General features: G+C 38.4%; 1 protein-coding gene across 3 annotated transcripts in view; it reads right to left on the bottom strand.

Annotated features, from left to right (window-relative positions):
- LOC143809037 (calpain-13-like) overlaps positions 1–21,624 on the bottom strand; it is a 58,698-nt gene that overhangs the window by 34,160 nt on the left and 2,914 nt on the right. For all 3 annotated transcript variants that reach the window (XM_077292204.1, XM_077292202.1, XM_077292203.1), the window contains exons 2-11: positions 21,162–21,378; positions 20,851–20,920; positions 19,638–19,756; positions 17,376–17,509; positions 16,555–16,729; positions 16,351–16,383; positions 15,733–15,771; positions 13,602–13,643; positions 10,646–10,720; positions 8,902–8,987 (exon numbers count right to left, since the gene is read on the bottom strand). In XM_077292204.1, the coding sequence (XP_077148319.1) occupies positions 8,902–8,987; positions 10,646–10,720; positions 13,602–13,643; positions 15,733–15,771; positions 16,351–16,383; positions 16,555–16,729; positions 17,376–17,509; positions 19,638–19,756; positions 20,851–20,920; positions 21,162–21,371 (983 nt within the window). In that variant the 5' untranslated portion in view covers positions 21,372–21,378. The remainder of the gene's footprint in view (positions 1–8,901; positions 8,988–10,645; positions 10,721–13,601; positions 13,644–15,732; positions 15,772–16,350; positions 16,384–16,554; positions 16,730–17,375; positions 17,510–19,637; positions 19,757–20,850; positions 20,921–21,161; positions 21,379–21,624) is intronic.

Here is a 21,624-nt window from a genome sequence, read left to right on the forward strand (position 1 = left end):
AAACAGCCCTTGGAAGAGATTTGCGGTGTGGAAAGAGATCAAGCAGAGCAAGGCAGATATCATATGCCTCCAAGAGGTCAAATTCATTGAAGGTAAACATCCTCCATTCTCACACAAAATCTATCCACATATCTTCTCTTCTTTACAACAAAAAAAGAGAGCCGGAGTAATCACCATAGTTAGGGACTCAGTTCCTTTCCAGCTAACAGAAGAAATCAAAGACCCGCAAGGCAGGTTCCATATCTTGGTCTGTCTGATAAACAATCATCCACATACTATTGTCAACATTTATGCCCCAAACACTAGACAGAAAATCTTCCTCAATAAACTTTTAAAAAGAATTAAGGCACACCAAAAAGGGGTTCTGCTCCTAATGGGGGATTTCAACATTGTCCCGGATGGGCGCATTGATTCCTCCTCAGCCACTCGCCATCTGGCGCCTTCCATAAATGACTGGATGAGGAATAATGAGTTATATGACGCTTTTCGATGCCTCAACTCCTCTTCCCGGGAGTACTCACACTACTCCTCTGTCCATAAGACTTCTGCGAGGATTGACCTGGTCTTAACGGACATTTTTTCCCTGCCTAAATTCAAAAAAGTAGCCATCCTAGATAAATCATTTTCTGATCATTCCCCAGTGTTGACGGAAATTAGCCTTTTCCCGCCGTTCCAAAATTCTCACACATGGAAATGCAACGCTAGTCATCTTAATATCCCCGAATTCAAAACAGAATTAGAGGAAACCATTAGGAATTACTTTGTCGACAATGACACTGAGGGAATTGACCCCTTCACACTCTGGAATGCCCACAAGGCTGTTCTGAGAGGTAAACTCATACAGATCTCTTCCATATGTAACAGAAGGAGGAGAGAGAACATAAAAAACCTACAATTACAAATTAAAATTAAAGAAGAAGCCCAAAATAGCCTTCCCTCGCCATCTTCGGATATCCATACTGATATCCTTAAACTCAGGCAAAAACTGCAAGCGACTATCCAATCGGATTTTGATTCATTAATTAAAACATCTAAATTCAAAGTGTACTCCTCTTTAAATAAGCCGACAAAATTCATGATGAATAAGCTTAAAAGAGAGAGAATTAAAAATAGAGTAACAAAAATTCAAAATCCACAAGGAGAATTTAAATATCACCCAAAAGAAATTGCTGATACCTTTGCAGAATTTTATCATAACCTTTATAACCTCAAATTAGATTCCAGTACTCCCCAACCAGATAAAGCAGCTATTGAAGAATTTTTGAAGGACATGCACCTTCCTAAAATAGACCCGGTAGATCTGGATTTCCTATCCGCACCTTTCCATACTGATGAAATAAAAAATATAATTCAAAATTTAAAGTCACAAAAAGCCCCTGGACCTGATGGTTTTGTTGGTGAATATTACAAAATTTTCTCAGATGCCCTGTCCCCGCATCTGGAAAAGATCTTTAACAGAGCATCTGTTAACGGCTCCTTCCCAAAGGAAATGTTAGAGGCAACTATAGTCATGATCCCCAAGAGCCAAAACGATTTAGACAAGGTCCAAAATTATAGGCCCATCTCTCTTATTAATTGTGACCTTAAAATTTACTCAAAAATTCTTGCTGAGAGATTGAAGATTGTCCTTCCCAAGCTGATCCACAATGATCAATTGGGTTTCATCATGGGAAGACAAACTTCAGATGGGACCAGAAGGCTTATTAATATTATCAATAAAATAAACATATCTAAAATCCCTTCTTTAATAATTACACTAGACGCTGAAAAAGCATTCGATCGAGTCAATTGGAAATATCTCAAAGCTGTCTTGACCCGTTTTGGCTTTGGGGATGGATTAATCACATCCATATTTGCTCTATATTCTTTTCCTAACGCGCGGATCTATATCAACAACCATATGTCTAAAACCTTTTCAATAAGTAATGGTACCAGGCAGGGGTGCCCATTGTCACCCCTTCTATTCGCGCTGGCTATCGAACCTTTGGCGATCCAAATCAGGAACAATGATTTAATCAAGGGTATCAGCACTACTCATCGTCAACACAAAATTAGTCTCTTCGCAGATGACCTGCTACTTTCCCTTTCGGACCCAGTTATTTCAGTTACAAATGTGTTGGAAACTCTGAAATTTTTCTCTAGGGTTTCCTACTTTAAAATTAACAATAAAAAATCCAAGCTACTTCAATTTAACTTGGACAAGCAATCTGAGGATCTCTTAAGAACAAAAACGGGCTTCACCTGGGAAGAGACTGAAATCTCATATCTTGGTATATCTTTCGCTAAAAACTTCTCTTTCACCGTTAAAAGTAACATTAGGAAAATATTAAAAACTATCTCACAAGATTTTCTCATTTGGACTAAGTCTGAGCTGACATGGACTGGTAAAGTTCTTGCAGCCAAGACAATTGTCCTCCCCAAAATCTTTTACCTGTTTAGATCACTTCCACTATCAATCCCTACTGCCCTCTTAAACAAAATCCAAGAGTCGATTAATTCATTCATATGGGGTAACAAAAGAGCGAGGGTGGCTAAAAATATTCTATATAAAAATAAATCCAGAGGTGGCTTGGGACTACCGAACATTCGGGCCTACTACCTTAGCAATCTCATAAAGCAAAGCCACACTTGGTTTAATCACTCTTCAAAGCCGGCTTGGGTAGATTTGGAAACCTCTTATAACAACTACCGCCCCCTAAAATACTGTATATATGATAGAATATTTAAATCCAAACCCCCTAGCTCTTCACACCCCATTATAGAAGCTATTTCTGCCGCTTGGATTAAATTGGCAAGACCCAAGAGAGGCTCCAATAAATCAGAAAATTTATACAACTTTCCACTCAAACTTCTTACAGACCTCTATGATTCCCAGTTACCAGCGAACTGGCCAGGACTGGGTATCAAGAAAGTCAAAGACTTATATGACGGTAACTTTACTACCTTTGAAAAATTAAAAACAAAATTCAATCTTCCGTCTTCGGATTTCATGGCATATATTATGCTAAAAGAACAAATTAATAAATTCATAAAGGGGCCATATTCCAAAGCAGAAATAGCAACCTTACTCCTGAATAATATTGACCATAAGTTGTTTTGGAGTACTAAGTATCTTTACAATTATTTTAACAACGATACTTCTTTTACTAAACATTCCTATTTCAACCGCTGGGAAAAGGATCTGAGAATGCCTATCAGTAAAGAGCATTGGGAAAGAGCTATAATCAATACCTACACATCTAATATATCACTTACACTCCATGAATCCTTCTTCAAGTTATTGACTAGATGGTATCTGACTCCGGTAAGGCTGTCTCACTTTAATAACGCACATTCCCCTCTCTGTTGGAGAGAATGTGGGTTTCCAGGTAGTTTGCTGCACTTATTTTGGAGCTGTCCAAAAATTAAACCCCTCTGGACACAGATATCCATCTACATTAATAAAATCCTCAATAAAAATTTTTCTCTCACCCCTCAATCTGCCTTGCTCTCTATTGACCTGGACTGTATACACCCTTCCCTAAGATATGTGATTGTACACATATTTTTAGTTACAAAAAATCTGATTGCCCTCTATTGGAAGAATAAAATGGTGCCGGGACTCTCTGACATTGTCGACAGGCTCTATCTCCATAATTCATTGGAACGCAGATTTGCAGTCGTAAACGGAAACTTATCCAAGTACGGTTTAAAATGGGACAGGTGGAATGCTATGTTTCCTCAAACATAGATTGTCTTTTGACTTATCTGTTGTTATTGGGTCATTTGATTTTCTTTTTTTAGGTATCTCCTCTATTGCTAATTTGTTATACCAACTTCTAAGTGGGTTCTTGGGTTTTCTACATTCCCTGTTGGCGATGTCTGAGATTGTATTTACTTATAATGGAAGTTATGGTTTTACTTCTTATCCCATCTTGGAAAATAATATTGGAATTAAAGTTCTCCAGTTTTTTCCTTGGTTTACTTCCCTTTACCCTTCCCTCTCCCTCCCCTCCTCCCCTCCCTTATCCCACCATTTCCCTTACCTTTATAAAATGTATATTTCTTCATGTATTTGACATTTCTCTGTATAATGTTTAATAATAAAAATTATTTGAAAACAATATAATTCTACATATATATATATATTAATATAGTATACAGTAAATACTGTAGCATATTCGTATAAGAAGAGATTATATTAACTGTATTTTTATATGTATAGTGAAATTAGAATTTAATCCAGTAATAATATTTAGAATTACATTAAATACATTTATTAAATATATACATATGTATAACATATTTAAATTATTTTGTTTCTGAATAAATATGAAATTAATCTTATCTTTTATTTTTCCTTAGAGGTTTCATTTCAAAGCAGGAATTGGACAAAAAAATTCTTACATGAATTTATGTTTTTATTTACACAGGAAGTTATAATAACTGCATGATTTTATATATTTAACACTTAAGAAAATAAATAATATATAACTAACAATCTAAAATTTGTGTACTGTAATTTTTCTGTAACATAATTTAAAACTTGTTTTTTTTCTCCACTGCATGGCATGACATGTCACACTCCTGTTTTAATTTAGAGCTGTAAGAAGAAGCTTTAGAATGGATTCAGTTGCAGGCCTTGTACCAGGAATAGCTGTGGAACAAATGCTCAAGTTTTTTTATGGATGAGTCCTATCCATAGGTTAGAACATAGCGTAATTGTAGATAGTGTTAGATAATATTTGGGGAATATTCAAAAAATATTAGAATATTAAATTTAATAGTTTACAATGTGCATTAATAATTAGGATAAAATTTTGGGTTAATATACATGTATTCTTATTCTTTGTATGTGAAATATGTATTGTGAACTTCTATGTGTGTCACAGTCTGAGTGACAGATGACAGATGAGCGTATGAGCAGCTGCTAAGAGTGAAGTTAATGTAAGAGTGACTATAGTGTGGAATGTATGTACAGTATGTACAGGTCTCTCTCAGCCTCATGGTATTATATATATTATTTACTCAACATATATTTCTATATTTCTTTAGTAATTATTATTTCTTGATATAGTTAATAGTGAATAAATGCAATCACACATCAATATGGTTTATCAAGAAAATCTACATTTAGAATAATTTTTCCAAATTATAGTTTTTTTATATTCAGTGTTTTTTAGTTACATAGATGGATACACATCTTCAAACAAAGATATGGCACAAGCTGACATGACAGTTATAAAATTAATTATTTTTAATTTTGGTTTTTACAAATTATTTTTTTCATAAAATAATATTTTTTGGTATTAAGGGGGAAATGTGTTTTTGATCCAGATTACATCATTACATTTCATCAATACCTCTTCACATATTTTAATAAAGAAGAAATATTAATAACGTACTATTGGGTATAATAACATTAAGTATTATAAAAGTCATTTTTTTCTCCAATGAAGGATATTATATGCAAAGCTGCATAATTTCAATATTTTGGTAATCCAAGGTTATGAAAACATTTAAATGATGAAAATATTAAGGGAATGTGTTATTGAGACATAACCTCTGCATTTATCATCAACATATAAGGCCTTATTTTTATTTTTATTCTCATTTTTATTTTCCATTTTTCATTTTTTCTTCAATTTTTATTCTTATTTTTAATTTTTTACTCCAAAAAAAAAATCAATATTTAATAAAGTGATGTCTAATACATGGCTATTGCTTTATCAAATATAGTGATCATATGGTTTCATTATATAAGAAATGTTTCAATTCTGAGTTAAATACAACAATTCTTTCACTCATTCATTCATTTATAATATATATATATATATATATATTCTTATTTTGGTTCATGGCTACACATTCTTACACATTATTGATCTAATAAATATAGTTTATTAATAAAGTTTTAGTAATAAATATGGAAAACACTTGTTACATAATAAAACACACTGACATCTATGGGTTCAAAAATAAATTACACCTATGACATAAAAATGTCCTATCACATGAAGAATATGGTTAATAATGTATTATCATTAGTGTTGAGCATTCCGATGCTGCAAGTATCGGGTATCGGCCGATACTTGCTGTATCGGAATTCCGATACCGGGATTCCGATACTCTTGTGGTATCGGATATCGGGTATCGCAACAACATTAATGTTAAAATGTGTAAAAGAGAGAATTAAAATAAAAAATATCGCTATCCTCACCTCTCCGACGCAGCCGGGACTTCAGCGAGGGAACCGGCAGCGTTGTTTGTTTAAAATTCGCGCTATTACTTGGTTACGTGAATTCCCGGCTTGTGATTGGTCAGGTCGGCCATGTTGCCGGGACGCGGACCAATCACAGCAAGCCGTGACGAAATTACGTCACGGCTTGCTGTGATTGGTCCGCGTCCCGGCAATATGGCCGCCCTGACCAATCACAAGCCGTGACGTCACGGGAGGCTGGACACGCGCCCATTTTAAAATGAGCGCGTCCAGCCTCCCGGCTTGTGATTGGTTGACCGCGCCGCAACCAATCACAAGCCGTGACGTCACGGGAGGCTGGACACGCGCCCATTTTAAAATGAGCGCGTGTCCAGCCTCCCGTGACGTCACGGCTTGTGATTGGTCAGGGCGGCCATATTGCCGGGACGCGGACCAATCACAGCAAGCCGTGACGTAATTTCGTCACGGCTTGCTGTGATTGGTCCGCGTCCCGGCAACATGGCCGACCTGACCAATCACAAGCCGGGAATTCACGTAACCAAGTAATAGCGCGAATTTTAAACAAACAACGCTGCCGGTTCCCTCGCTGAAGTCCCGGCTGCGTCGGACAGGTGAGTATAGCGATATTTTTTATTTTAATTCTTTCTTTTACACATTTATATGGTTCCCAGGGCCTGAAGGAGAGTTTCCTCTCCTTCAGACCCTGGGAACCATCAGGAATACCGTCCGATACATGAGTCCCATTGACTTGCATTGGGATCGGGTATCGGTATCGGATTGGATTCCGATACTGTGACGGTATCGGCCGATACTTTCCGATACCGATACTTTCCGATATCGGAAAGTATCGCTCAACACTAATTATCATGTATTATTATTATCACTTTTTATTATTTTATTTTTTCCAAATATGAAATCCATATTAATATTCTGATAATAATTATATGGATATTATTGATTGCTATGGTAAGCTATGATATTATAAGTTAGGAAAATTACCAGTTTTGGTATAGAATAGGGAATGAAGACTTCAATCAAGATACTGAAGACGTTAATAAAGACTTTTTATATTTCTAAATTCAATTCATTCTTAAAAGTTGCAAGAAGAAAAAGCGTTATCCAGATGTTCCACAAGGTAACAATGCTATGATTTCTGAGTAATAATAGACTGTGTCAATGGCAGCATCCATCACTGACAATTATGATTACAGTATCTAAACTGACAACAATTGGAGAGGACAATGATCCAATGTTGCTAAGATGAACGGTGTTATTATGTTTTATTATGTTCCAGTGGTTTCCTATCACCTATAAGACTTCCATGAAAGCTGGTGAACAATCAGGTAATTGTCAGGACGCTACAACCCTGACATGTGTCCTGTCCACTAAGGACTGGTTATGGTGCTATGTTTAGCAGGGAAGAGTCAATATAACCCTTGCTGTGCCGACCAAAGACGTCACACCTGTTCTGAGACCAATGCGGATGATATGGAAGGATTCCAGATCCAAGGCGAGCCAATGTAAGTCCAGGTCTCTAAAGGTGACACTGCACAGATATTAAAGCTACATTTCATCTATGAACTTTGTTTTCTTATCAACATTTGAGTTTATGGACTTTGATTGACACATGACACACAGTTTCAAAAGAATTATAATAAAGATTGTTTTAAAAGAACCAAGAAGAAGACATCAACATGAAGACCAGATGACATCAGATGATGATCAGACCTGAGATGCTTCAAGTAGATATAGGGAAGTATAATTATATATATTTTATATGAATATTAGTCACGGCTTACCATAACATGAATTTACATATCATTATATTATTGAGTACGTATAACAATATTATAATTATTATTTATATTATTATGAACATTAAATTATTTTGCCAAAGAAGAAGAAAAGAAGAAAGAAGATCTTATTAATATGTTTCATTTGAGGGTTCCAATCAATGTCTGTCACCCTCAAAAGGGGGAATTGTTAAATATTAATTATTAATTGAATTATTCTTATTCAATCCTGTACTGAGCACATTGCTTCTTGCTGACATTACAAAGGGCTATTTCTGTGCATGAAGCTCAGAGTATAAGTCAACTCCATATAAAGGGCAACACGTGGTCTGTAGGACACATATATAAACGTCTCCTAGGAGGGTGTGGGGGCTTTTTGTCACGTGGGGGCTGTCACCTCCTGCCTTCACCATCATTCTCCATGGACATCAGATAAGGAAGCAAGAGCTGGTAGCTGGTAGACATGATGACCTTCAGATTTCACACACACAGACGGCTTTTACCATTCAGAACTTTGGGAAAGATGAGTAACAAACGCTGATATCTACACATGGACAATCTGTTCGTAACTATTTCATCTATTTTATGTTTTGCTGCAATGTGGTTTTTCTGTGGACAAACCACTACCTTTTTTATGAGAATATCATGACATTTTTCTTTAAGAGTAATGCACCTGGTGAATAGTCTTGATTAAATAAATGTGTGAAAATAAGCATATTTAACACATCCAAACACTGTATACAATTTTATACATGAGTTGTACTATTTATACTATGTTCAACAATTTGATTAATTTGGAGCATTTTACACACCATTTGAATACATCTTATGACACTATTGATACAAAAACATTGCAACACCATGCTTCCTTGTGAATTGTGTTAGTAAACTTTGCCAGGTATAAGTTACCTGTCGTTCCAGTCCCCTTTCCATTCTCCAGTCCCCCACGGATTCCATAATCTTATAAGTCTCACAACTTCCTTCCCAACGGGAACCTGAGATAAGACTTAAACATTACTTCATCATTTTTTCACAACAGGATGAATTTATAAATTGTATGTTGCATCAAGAGGGCAGAAAAAGATGGTAATTATGATTAGAACTTACAAATCAGTGATTAGCTAATTATGCCCCCCATCACACCATAGCACTAGTTCTTGGTGCGTGGTGCTGAAAAGAGTTGCATACCACATTAGATTTCAACAACCAATCCATTAATATTTTTGTCCCTGAACTTTCTACAAAATGTTCTTAAAATGTTTGGCTTCTTGAATTGCAATTAGTCAGCCCATATATTTGCTCCCGAAGTGTGCTTAAAAGGAAGTAAAAAAAGGATAGATAAGTAATGAAGTGATCACTCCAGGAACCAAGGGATCTGCAGACTCTCTTTTTGGTTCTGGTCCAGTGTTAGTGACAAAAACTAGAATTTATAAGACCTAAGGACTTTGAGGTGTCAGTAAAGTCCTTCTGGGGTAATTGAGATCATTGAGGGGTCAGTACAGTCCTTTTGGGGTCACTAAGGTCATTGAGAGGTTAGCAAAATCACTGTGGAGTCACTAAGGCCTTTGGGATGTCAATAAAGTCCTTGTAGGGGTCACTAAACACATTGATAGTCAGTACAGTCTTTGTGGGATCAATAAGACCATTGATGTGTCAGTAAAGTGCTTGTGGGGTCACTAAGGCCATTGAGAGGTTAGAAAATCACTGTGGGGTCACTAAGGACTTTGAGGTGTCAGTAAAGTCCTTCTGGGGTGATTGAGATCATTGAGGGGTCAGTACAGTCCTTTTGGGGTCACTAAGGTCATTGAGAGGTTAGCAAAATCACTGTGGAGTCACTAAGGCCTTTGAGGTGTCAGTAAAGATTTTGTGGGGATACAGAGGTCATTGAGGGGCCAGTGTAGTCTTTGTGTGGTCACCATGGGCATTGATGCTTCAGTAAAGTCCTTGTGGTGTCACTAAGTCTTGGAAAGGTCAGTAAAGCTTTTGTGGTTTCAGTGAAGTACATGTGGTGTCATTACTGTGGTCCTGAATCCTGATATTTGTTCTTTCCATCAGCTTCTAGTAAACCATCTGTGATAAGAACTTCATAACTATCAGTCCTGGGTCCATTACATCCATTGGGTCAGTGACAAGTTTTGCCCATGTAGCATGTAAAAACTTAAAGCAAAGCTCTGTTTTCCAATATATGGGCTTTACACTATCTCTAAAATAAAATCTGAAAACCATCAACAAGTTGCTGTTAATGGATCTGCAATTTTCAGGTATCCATTTAGTACTATGATCAGCACCAGAGACTTCCTGTAACCAATCCTCTATACATGAACTGTCATCTGGCCATATTCCCGATGACCGGGATCCTTTCCTACAGAATCGCCCCAAGAGATCGGCCCTGGGTCTTCATCGGGGCTTTTGAAACTATAAAATATTTTCTTCCCAATAACGATTCCGGGGTTTAAAGTAACGGGACAAAAAGAGGCTCCTTCTACTGTCAACACTGTGATCAACATTGACTGACTACCTGCCAGTCACATGAAATGGGGCTATTAATATGAGGATCTGTCAGCAGCCAACCTGCTTGTTGATGGTTTCCATTTACCAAATGTGTTATCCAATACAGAACAATATGATTTATTATCACATCATCTTTATTTACCTCTGCACATGTGTATATAGTATAGGCATGATTCTCCACAAGGCCGTTGTCCTGGAGGACATTTTCCTCGAGTTTCTGGTGGGAACAGACAGGAGAGTCACACACTGGGAAAGTTTTGCTTATGTTAAATATTTCATCCCAATTTCCAGTCAAAAACTGAACTGGACTAGCACCAGGAAAATCCAAGTACATGCCAGAGCAGGGCCCCTTGGGCTTTCATGGGCCAGTGTCACTAGTAGTAGATAGGAACTCATTAAGCTCCACGTACATCAGGGGATATGTCTCTAGAAAGATCATCAGAAGCAAAACTTCTGGGGCTGCAGATGTAACAGCTGTACCCGGGCCCTAGTGATTAATGGGATCCATAGGCCTCTCTACCACATGAGATATTAGTATAATAAATAACACATTATTTTACAGATGTTGCACTTTTTTACCATTTCAAAGCTGCACCATTTTCCTTTCTTCGCAACTAGCCATATTTTGGTGGTCTTATTGTACATGAAGTTTTATGAGAGGGACATACAGCCCCCTCCATTATATATGAGGTACAAAAGAGAGATTGAACTTCAGCCATTATATCTGAGGTACGAGAGAAATAGACATAGACCATCCTCCATGTATCTGAGGTAGAAGAGAGAGATAGAGCCTCCTCCATTATATCTGAGGGAAAAGAGAAAGATAGTGCCCCCTCCATTATATATGAGGTACAAGAAAGAGATAGAGGCTCGGCTATGTATCTGAGGTACAAGACTGAGATAGAGGCTCCGCCATTATATCTGAGGTATGAGAGAGATAGAGCCTCCTCCATTACATCTGAGGGAAAAGAGAAAGATAGTGCCCCCTCCATTATATATGAGGTACAAGAAAGAGATAGAGGCTCGGCTATGTACCTGAGGTACAAGACTGAGATAGAGGCTCCGACATTATATCTGAGGTATGAGAGAGATAGAGCCTCCTCCCTGTATCTGAGGTAGAAGAGAGAGATAGAGCCTCCTCCATTATATATGAGGCACAAGAAAGAGATAGAGGCACCGCTATCTACCTGAGGTACAAGACTGAGATAGAGGCTCCGCCATTATATCTGAGGTACAAGAGAGAGATAGAACCTCAGCCATTATATCTGAGGTACAAGAGAGATATAGAGCCTCTTCCATTATATCTCAGTTACAAGAGAGAAATAGTCTCATCCATTATATCTGAGGTAGAACAGAGACATAGAACCTCCGCCATGCATCTGAGGTACAAGAGACAGATAGAGCCTCCTCCATTATATCTGAAGGAAAAGAGAAAGATAGTGCCCCCTCCATTATATATGAGGTACAAGAAAGAGATAGAGGCATCGCTATCTACCTGAGGTACAAGACTGAGATAGAGGCTCCGCCATTATATCTGAGGTATGAGAGAGATAGAGATAGAGCCTCCTCCCTGTATCTGAGTAGATGAGAGAGCTAGAGATAGAGCCTCCTCCATTAAATCTGAGGGAAAAGAGAAAGATAGTACACCTCCATTATATATGAGGCACAAGAAAGACATAGAGGCTCCGCTATCTACCTGAGGTACAAGACTGAGATAGAGGCTCCGCCATTATATCTGAGGTACAAGAGAGAGATAGAACCTCAGCCATTGTATCTGAGGTACAAGAGAGATATAGAGCCTCCTCCATTATATCTCAGGTACAAGAGAGAAATAGTCTCATCCATTATATCTGAGGTAGAACAGAGACATAGAACCTCCGCCATGCATCTGAGGTACAAGAGACAGATAGAGCCTCCTCCATTATATCTGAAGGAAAAGAGAAAGATAGTGCCCCCTCCATTATATATGAGGTACAAGAAAGAGATAGAGGCACCGCTATCTACCTGAGGTACAAGACTGAGATAGAGGCTCCGCCATTATATCTGAGGTATGAGAGAGATAGAGATAGAGCCTCCTCCATTACATCTGAGGGAAAAGAGAAATATAGTGTCCCCTCCATTATATATGAGGTACAAGAAAGAGATAGAGACTCGGCTATGTACCTAAGGTACAAGACTGAGATAGAGGCTCCGCCATTATATCTGAGGTACGAGAGAGATAGAGATAGAGCCTCCTCCCTGTATCTGAGTAGATGAGAGAGCTAGAGATAGAGCCTCCTCCATTAAATCTGAGGGAAAAGAGAAAGATAGTGCCCCTCCATTATATATGAGGCACAAGAAAGACATAGAGGCTCCGCTATCTACCTGAGGTACAAGACTGAGATAGAGGCTCCGCCATTATATCTGAGGTAGAAGGGAGAGTGCCTCATCCATTATATCTGAGGTAAAATAAGGAATTAGAACCTCTGCCATGTATCTGATGTAAAAGAGACAGATAGAGCCTCCTCCATTATATCTGAGGTAAAATAATGAATTAGAACCTCTGCCATGTATCTGAGGTACAAGAGAGAGAGAGATAGAGCCTCCTCCATTATATCTGAAGTACAAGAGAGATAGAGCCTCCTTCATTATATCTAAGGTACAAGAAACAGAGCCTCCTCCATTATACATGAGGTAGGAGAGAGAGATTAAGCATTTTCCATTATATCTGAGGTACAAGAGAGAGATAGAGCCTCCTCTGTTTATCTGAGACACAAGAGAGAGAGAGAGAGCCTTCTCCATTCTATCTGAGGCATGAGAGATAGAGTCACTTCCATTCTATCTGAGGCATGAGAGATAGAGTCACTTCCATTATATCTGAGGTAACTGAGAGAGAGCTTCAACCCTTAAATGAGACTGGGATATTCTGGGAGGAGTACGATGACAATAACATAACTATTTAAGGGGTGTAAACTTCTGAAGCTATTGATAATATAGCGCCAGAATATATAAATTAGAAAGTGGAGCAGATTTGGTAAATCTTGAAAAAAGACAATATAATTTCACAGCTTTTATAAGAATAAAGTAATTAGCATTTATCGATTCTTCATTTTTTTTACCTCCACAAGGCCCTTGTCCTTGAGTTCATTTTGTGGGAGTTTCTATTAGGAACAGAAAGGACAGAGACATGTTAGAGTAGTATTGATTATGTGAAATACTTCAGTTTAATCCTTATTTTCTCTCACATAACTAACTTTACCAGGACAGGCACGAGCATAGGACCAACCTGAGTACCAGAGTCCATCATGAGCCCAAGTTCACGTGTACTGTATGCTTATTACTGTTAAACTTTGCGTGGAGCAGACCCCCATCTGGGTCTCAGGGAAAAATAAGTAAATTGCAGTGCAAGTCCACGAGCCCCCAGAAGACAGGTTCTTTCAAGTACATGTTTGCTCTGAAGCAAGGATATCAAACGCAAACCTTGACATTTATTAAAAAAATCTCTACAGTTGAGGAAGTTATTCCTTATCATCAAATATAACTATAATTTTTTTCATATGGAAACAAATTTAAAGGAGTTGTCCCACGAACATAGTACATTTTAATTAATAGATGTTAGAAACAAAATATTGCCATATAATAAAGTATGCTATGTTTGGATAATACAGATAATAAAATATGATGCAAACAAAAGTGCCCCCCTAAACACGGTATGATACCCCCACAGTACCCTCCACACACACAATACCATACCCTACTGTACACCCTTCAAAACTACCAACAAATAATGGTGACCCCATCACAGTATGATTCTCCAACTGTAATCCCAAACAGCACTCCATACATTATAATGTCCACATAGTCCTCCATACAGTATAATGGCCACAAAAAGTGCTCCATACAGTATAATGGGCTCCACATAGTACTCCATACAGTATTACAGGGCACTGCATTGCCTACCATACAGTATAATGGTCCCACATTACAGTATAATAACCCCACATAGTGTTCCATACAGTGTATTGGCCACAATACACTGTTCCATACAGTATAATTACAGATACAGTATAATAGGTCCACATGGGGCTCTGTACAGTAAAATGGCCCAACAAAGGACTCTGTATAGTAAAATGGCCCCAAATAGGGCTCCATACAGTAAAATGACCCCACATAGGGCTCCATGCAGTATAATGTGTCCCATATAGTGCTCAATACAGTATAAAGTGCTCAATACAGTATAATGGACCCCACAAAGTGCTACATACAGTATAATAGGACAACACAGTCCTTCATACAGTATAATGGGCCCCATATAGTGCTCAATACAGTATAATGGCATTATATAGTGCTTCATACAGTATAATGGCCTCACATAGTACTCCATACAGTATAAAAAGCCCCACATAGTGCTCCATACAGTATAATGACCCCACATAGTGCTCCATACAGTATAATGAGCCCCATATAGTGTTCTGTATAGTAGAAAGGGCCCCACTTAGTGCTCCATACAGTTTAACGGCCCCACATAGAGCTCCATACAGTATAATGGCCCCACAGAGTGCTCCATAGAGTATAATGAGCCTCACATAGTGCTCCATACAGTATAGTGGGCCCAAAATAGTGCACGTCACAGCCCAGCATCCAGAGTACGCTTTCCTTCTCTCCTCTGCCTTCATTGGCCGCAAGCGGGTGCTGGATGCTGGGCTGTGACGTGCGGCGATACACCGCCCACAGCCCAGTCACTCAGGGGGTGCGTGCCTCTGGGTCATGCCTCTGGGTTCCTGCAACTTTACATGACATCAGCAGATGTCCTAGCAGGCTGCAGCCAGAGTCACGTAATGCCCAGTGAGCAGTCAGCAATAGCGCCACTCATAGGCAATAATGGCAACAAAAGGTATTTACAAAAATACTTCTTTCCACTGTTCAAATCAATGGGGACATTATTTATTGTAGTGGACAACCTCTTTAATTTATATGTGTAAAATGTTGAACTGGTTTCTTAGAAGAAGCAGGATTATTAGTAACACAGAGAATTTCAGGACAGGAGTGTACTGAACATTTGGGGGGGTAATAACTTGTCCACTCATGTAATGTTATTACTGAGGAGATGTCTGTGACTGGGGCAGTTTCTTAATAAGTACCCTCTAACACATAACAAGGTTTGTGGCAGGTGTGACCCATAGATTTTGCATTGAACACAGAAGCTTCAAGTTCATCTTTGATTGTCATATAGTTGGGTTGTCTGCTTACTTTCTTGAAGATGTTTCTCCAGTTGCTTGGGTTGAACCTCTGTGAGAAACAGATTTACATCATTAGTAGAGTTGAAATTACATCTTAACCAATCAAAATAAACTATAGAAGAAGTAAGGAAAGAAAAAAATTACAAGTCAAGGGGTTATCTGCTTAGGATAATTCCATTGGTTTCGAAGGGTCTCTTAAGGTCATGTTCACACGTAATAACACACTTCTAGAAGAGGAAGGAGTTTTGCAAGGATATGATCACATTTCTATCAGTGGATCTCTCTGGATCGGGCAGAATAAGACCTTGTTAGACCACATTCACATGTTCAGTATTTGTTCAGTATTTTACATCTGAATTTCTAAGCCAAAACCAGGAGTAGGTAAAAAATACTGAAGTGGTGACGTGTCTATGTTATACTTTTCCTCTGATTGTTACACTTCTGGTTTTGGCTTACAAATACTGATATAAAATACTGACCAAATACTGAACATGTGAATGTGGTCTAATAAACTGATCACAGGGTCTCATTCTGCCCGATCCAGAGAGATTATTTACCCTGCAGTGCCACTACAGGAGAGATGAAGTACATGCGATGCTAGTATATGGAATGAGGCAATGGATCTTACCGGACTTAAAGTTTGATTCTTCCTTGAATGATTCTAGAAAACAGATAAAACAGATTTATAAAATTGAGAAAATTATGTTAGAGAACTTTCCCTTTACTGAAAAAAGAAAACAAAAGAAATTGCATAAAAAGCTGCAAAATGCATGTCTATAGTCCGAGCTCAGCATTCATCTACCTCTTTACAGCCAAACCCACTTTCCATTACCTGCTTGTCACTTATACAGGCCATCATTGTGTCTCGACTAGCCAAACTAATCATGTTCCAATAAGTGTTGACCTTGCTGCTCTTCAGATCAAGTGTTATGGTCAGCCCACCAGTCAGATTCACGAAGGTCTCTGATGGATCTGCCAAATGTAATTTTTCATATGATCCCAGAAACCTAAAAAACAAGTTGTTTTTTGTCTATTACTTGCTTCATATTGACTTAATCTGCAGTAATTCACATCTGAACATATCATTATGACGTTCTTCTCTAGATGTATTGTGAGTGTGATGCCTGGAAATGACACTTGGACTACCTCCTGGTCAGTAATATGGTTTTGCAGCCACTCTACATGTTGTATGCATGAGGCCTTACATGGAGCCATGTCAATACAATGGATTCCCCAAGAGCCTTGGTCAAGAAGACCTAAGTACAGCCCTCAATAAAAATATCTGAATGCTAAGAAATACAGTTTTTGAAGACTCGGTAGTTCTTTGAGAAACAAAGAAAGAAATAGCCAACTCACCCTCAGTTAATAGAGGTGCACGGAACTCCGTCCTGATAAGACGTAATCAACCATGGAAAAAGTTTGATGCTCGAGCTCCATTGACATAAAATCCAAAATGTATTTGTTCTATGTTAAAACATATAAATGCTCCTGGACAGCACTCAAGAGGACAAAGCAACGCGTTTTCTTTGAGAAAACCCTGAGAACCCTCAGTTGGCCCAGGATACCCTCAAGTGACCTCACATCATGAGTAGTAGTGCATTTAATTCATAAAAGACCTTCAGGTATCAGGTTGATGAGAAGATGAATAATTACTTTGCATAAGCTTTCTCCAGAAGGCAAGGCCAGAATTCATTTTCGCAGGATGGCTGCACAGACAAATACTTTCCATCTAGGAATGGAAGCCTGTCATCTATCACTATATCCATCCACTCTCCAAGGTGCCAGAGCTGAAAAGCAAAAAACGGAGAACAAGCTACATTGAACACTTTCTGGATGTCTAAACAATGTCTGAAAAGCGGCCATGATGATATTTAGGGGTAAAAACAGTAAAAAGTGTAACTGTTATTTTTTCTCCATTATTAGTAACTTAACCCCAGAAGGTTACATGAATAACAATGTGCATGTCTATATAGTCAGACTTCCGATGTTCTGTCATTGACATACTAGACTTGGTTGACAGCTAGAGAGGCAGCTGTGATGGTGACCGTGTTGGTTGCCCTCCAGTTAATTTAGTTTGGTTCCATCCCTTCCAATCAGATGCTCACCCTCCCCTCTCAGCTAAATGAAGCTTCATGCCTCGCCTCACTCCTTCATCTCCTCTTTTCCTTGAGTTTAGGGATGTTTTCTGAATATTTACAGGGATCCTGTAGGCTGATAAATATGAATGACATGCTGCAAGTCAAAAGTCTGATTTTGGTATAGATTAAATTTACAATTCAACTTTGCTGAATTTTTCAAACAAATTTGATTTGCTTTGAAACCATTTGCAAGTACTCAAATTGCTCTTAAAGGATGTGTGTAAGACTCTGACATCTCCTAGTAACTGAAAGCCTTTTGATCACACAATAATCCTCTTAACTGTTGCGCTTTCACACACTATCTGTAGAATTTGTTATTTTAAAGTTTTCTCTCCCTGTGCCTATGGCTAATCTGTGACCTGTGAAGTTCTCGCACTATCCAGATTCACCACAAATTGGCTGCTGCATTCCCGGGCTCTGCTTTTATACAGGCTATGGTAGTCCTTTCTGATTGGCTGTTCTATATCATGTGATGTGATAGCTGCTAAGCATTATAGGTAAGCCTTCCCCAGACCACTCCTGAAGTCATGGGATCTTTCTCTGGCTGATGCAATCTTCTGCAATTTAGAAACAAAAAATGAAGTTCCATACAATGTGGTAAAATCAAAATGAACAAATACTTTATTGCACAAAATAGAAAAATACAAAAAATGACACAAAAATGTATATAAACTAGAATATAAACAAGGAAAAAGACCCTAGTAAGAGATTCCCTCTTTGATAAAGCTTACGCGAAACATGCGTTAGGGGGCAGACCGGGGTCCCAGACATCAAGTCACCTCTTCATCTTGGGTAAGCAGTTTTGCTATTAGGGGCATTATACTTTTTCCTTTTGAGGGCGCCACACTGTCACTAAGGCAGCTTAGGAAATCTATTATGTACTGTGCAGTTTCATTGTATGATGATTAACGTGATGGGCTTATATGGAATTTAACTCCATTTTTAATATATGTGGCTGACATCAATTCTCAATTGTATACATGATGGGTGCCTTGTACTAATACCATGATTATATTTACTATATACATTTTTTTGATGCCTTGGACCCATGTGCTTTTTACTAGGGTCTTTTTCCTTGTTTATATTCTAGTTTATATACATTTTTGTGTCATTTTTTGTATTTTTCTATTATGTGCAATAAAGTATTTGTGCATTTTGATTTTACCACATTATATGGAACTCCATTTTTTGTTTGTTTCTAAATTGTATCGGGAGTATACATTTACTGTCCTGTAATTCACATGGGTATAACTAGACATTCACTAGGATTTAGATTTTTGTTATATTGGACCCATGCCATTTCTGGGAGTCTGATTAGATTGCTAATCTTCTGCAATATATAAACTAGTAGTGAACACTTTTGCTGAACAGATCCATGGAAAAGATTTCTGATTGCTGTGGGTCACACCTCTTGGGCACAAAAACGGGGGTTCTATGACCCCTATGCATGGATGCTCCATTCAGTTTAACTGATGGACATAGCTAAGTGTAGCGCTTAACAATCAGTTATAGACAAGTAGAGGAATTGAGTCCCTCAGCAATCCGTAAATTATCACGTCTGAGGTGGATGCCAACTTTGGTCAGAGATTGAATGAAAGGGCAATTCACACATTTCAAGATGAGGCCAGAAAAAGGAGACCAGTGAAGAATGCCATCATATGGGAGATCGAGAAGGATGAGTATTACTCTTTCTATTTTTTTTAACTTGTCTGAACCTTTTTCCTAGTAATTTGTGTCCCATGCAAACTATAAAAGAAAGAAGTCATGAAAATCTTACTCTAAAGTGGAAGATTCCAGCATAGCGTTTGGCGAATCCTTGATTCTCAGGAATGATTTTTGCCAGTACTTCCGGTTTCAAGGTAACGGATCCAATGGCAGATAGCACCCAGCAATCACCTTTGAAATACATGGATAATAATCTGATAATCAATCCTGCTCGCACTCAGTGTAATCACCAGGATGCATCGATGGCCGAGAAGGGTATTCAGCCAACTAATAGCTAAAGATCAAAGCATATAGAGCCAAAACTGGCACCAAGAGGAACAGTCATTGTTGGACCTGAGATTTGGGGGATTCTCCAGTGAGTTCAGACTGTGGCAAAACAATGGGCTCCAAGAGCAAATGTGAACAAAACTAAACATTTTAAAACTTACTTTACCTACGAATCAAGTACTACCCCCATCATTCCCAGGTTGAAGGAAATCTGTATCCCTTTTGAGCTTTTTTGAGTTAATAATATGGGCATACAGGTTGCATGCAGCTGAAATTCGTCATACCTGCATACCTCCTGAATGATGCCTTGTTTAGTAAAAATCATCTTTTATAGCTTCAACCTACCAGGTTATGGGGTGTATGCTTCCCAGAAGATAACACTGCCTCTAGTCTTCCTCCCCTTCTCTTCAGATGTCCCTTTGACGTCATGTGCGCCACCGGAAATCTCACGCCTGCGTATTCTGCCTGCCATCTCTCCTCTGTATTGCTCCACCCTTGTGTGGGCACTTCTTCCATCTTGATGTGCGCAGGACCCAGAAAGTCACTGTATCTTCTGGTCCCAGTCATCTCCAGCGCACAGTAAAGGTGATTTCCCCACAGGGAGAGACAACAGGAAGAATACGCACACATGGCTTCTGAAGAGAAAGGGAGGAGAAATCTTTGTTAAATGAAGACCGGAGGCAGCCTTATTTTCTAGGCAGTGAACACCCCATAGCCTGGAAGATCAAAGCTATTAAAGAAGATTTTTACTAAACAATGAAAAAAATTCTAAGATGTGCAGAAAATCTGCCACATCAAAAAAATCCCCAAATATTAATTCTGCCAAGGTCCTACTTTACTGGCAGTAAACCTAAGCAGGGTCTGGAAGAACATGTGCACACAATTCTGGGTTATAGGAGGGCGCCAACAAACCACCCTGTCCTGGCCAGAGAATTTACATAAAGGATCGCAAACAAAATACTTGCACTGAGTTAGCTGTCTTGAGAAATCAGTCTTACCACGTTTACTATGCAAAATGTCAGATAGGCTGATTCCATCCACAGTGAAGCACGGCTCCTTACATATGTCCTGCACAAAACAACAAAAATTGTAATTAAATCCAACTCCTAAAAAGAATGACCTGCTAAGAACGCCATGTTTTTATACAAAGCTGAAAACAACAAAAAGTTGCATGATAATAATAATGTGCTCCCCATAGTGGAGTCTGCAGGTAAACACAATTTTAACATTTGAAGGGATTTTTGACTTACAAAAAAAGCTTTTAGATGTGTTTATATGATTATATTAGACATATATAGACATTACTAACCTTCGGTCTTTTCCATTCTATATTGTTAGTATCAATCTCATTATTCAGACATATACCAATACTGGTCATGTCTGCAGGGAAATACTCATCGGTGAACAGGTTGTCCTTCTCCAGGTGAAACTCTTTTAACATTTCATAGTCCTGATTGTGAAACTTCTGTAGATCCTCCAGAGAGCCCATCGAGCTATCACCACTACTTGTGAAGTTCATTTTTGCGCTGAATAAAGGAGTAATACAAGGATATATTATTAAGCATGGTCTACCCCTACTGATAAGCTTTGCCTGGAGCGCTCCTTTAATCAGAGGTAGATATACCGTAATATACATGATTCTGTCTATTCTCAGCCGCCACTAGGAGGAGGTGAGGAGCATAATGAAGACAGACTGCTGAATAATGGGCTTCTAATGAAGCTAGTGTGAGGCAGGATTCACACACACACACACACACTCAATTTCCTCCATG

Source organism: Ranitomeya variabilis, chromosome 2 (genome assembly GCF_051348905.1).
Source record: "Ranitomeya variabilis isolate aRanVar5 chromosome 2, aRanVar5.hap1, whole genome shotgun sequence".
NCBI lineage: Eukaryota > Metazoa > Chordata > Amphibia > Anura > Dendrobatidae > Ranitomeya > Ranitomeya variabilis.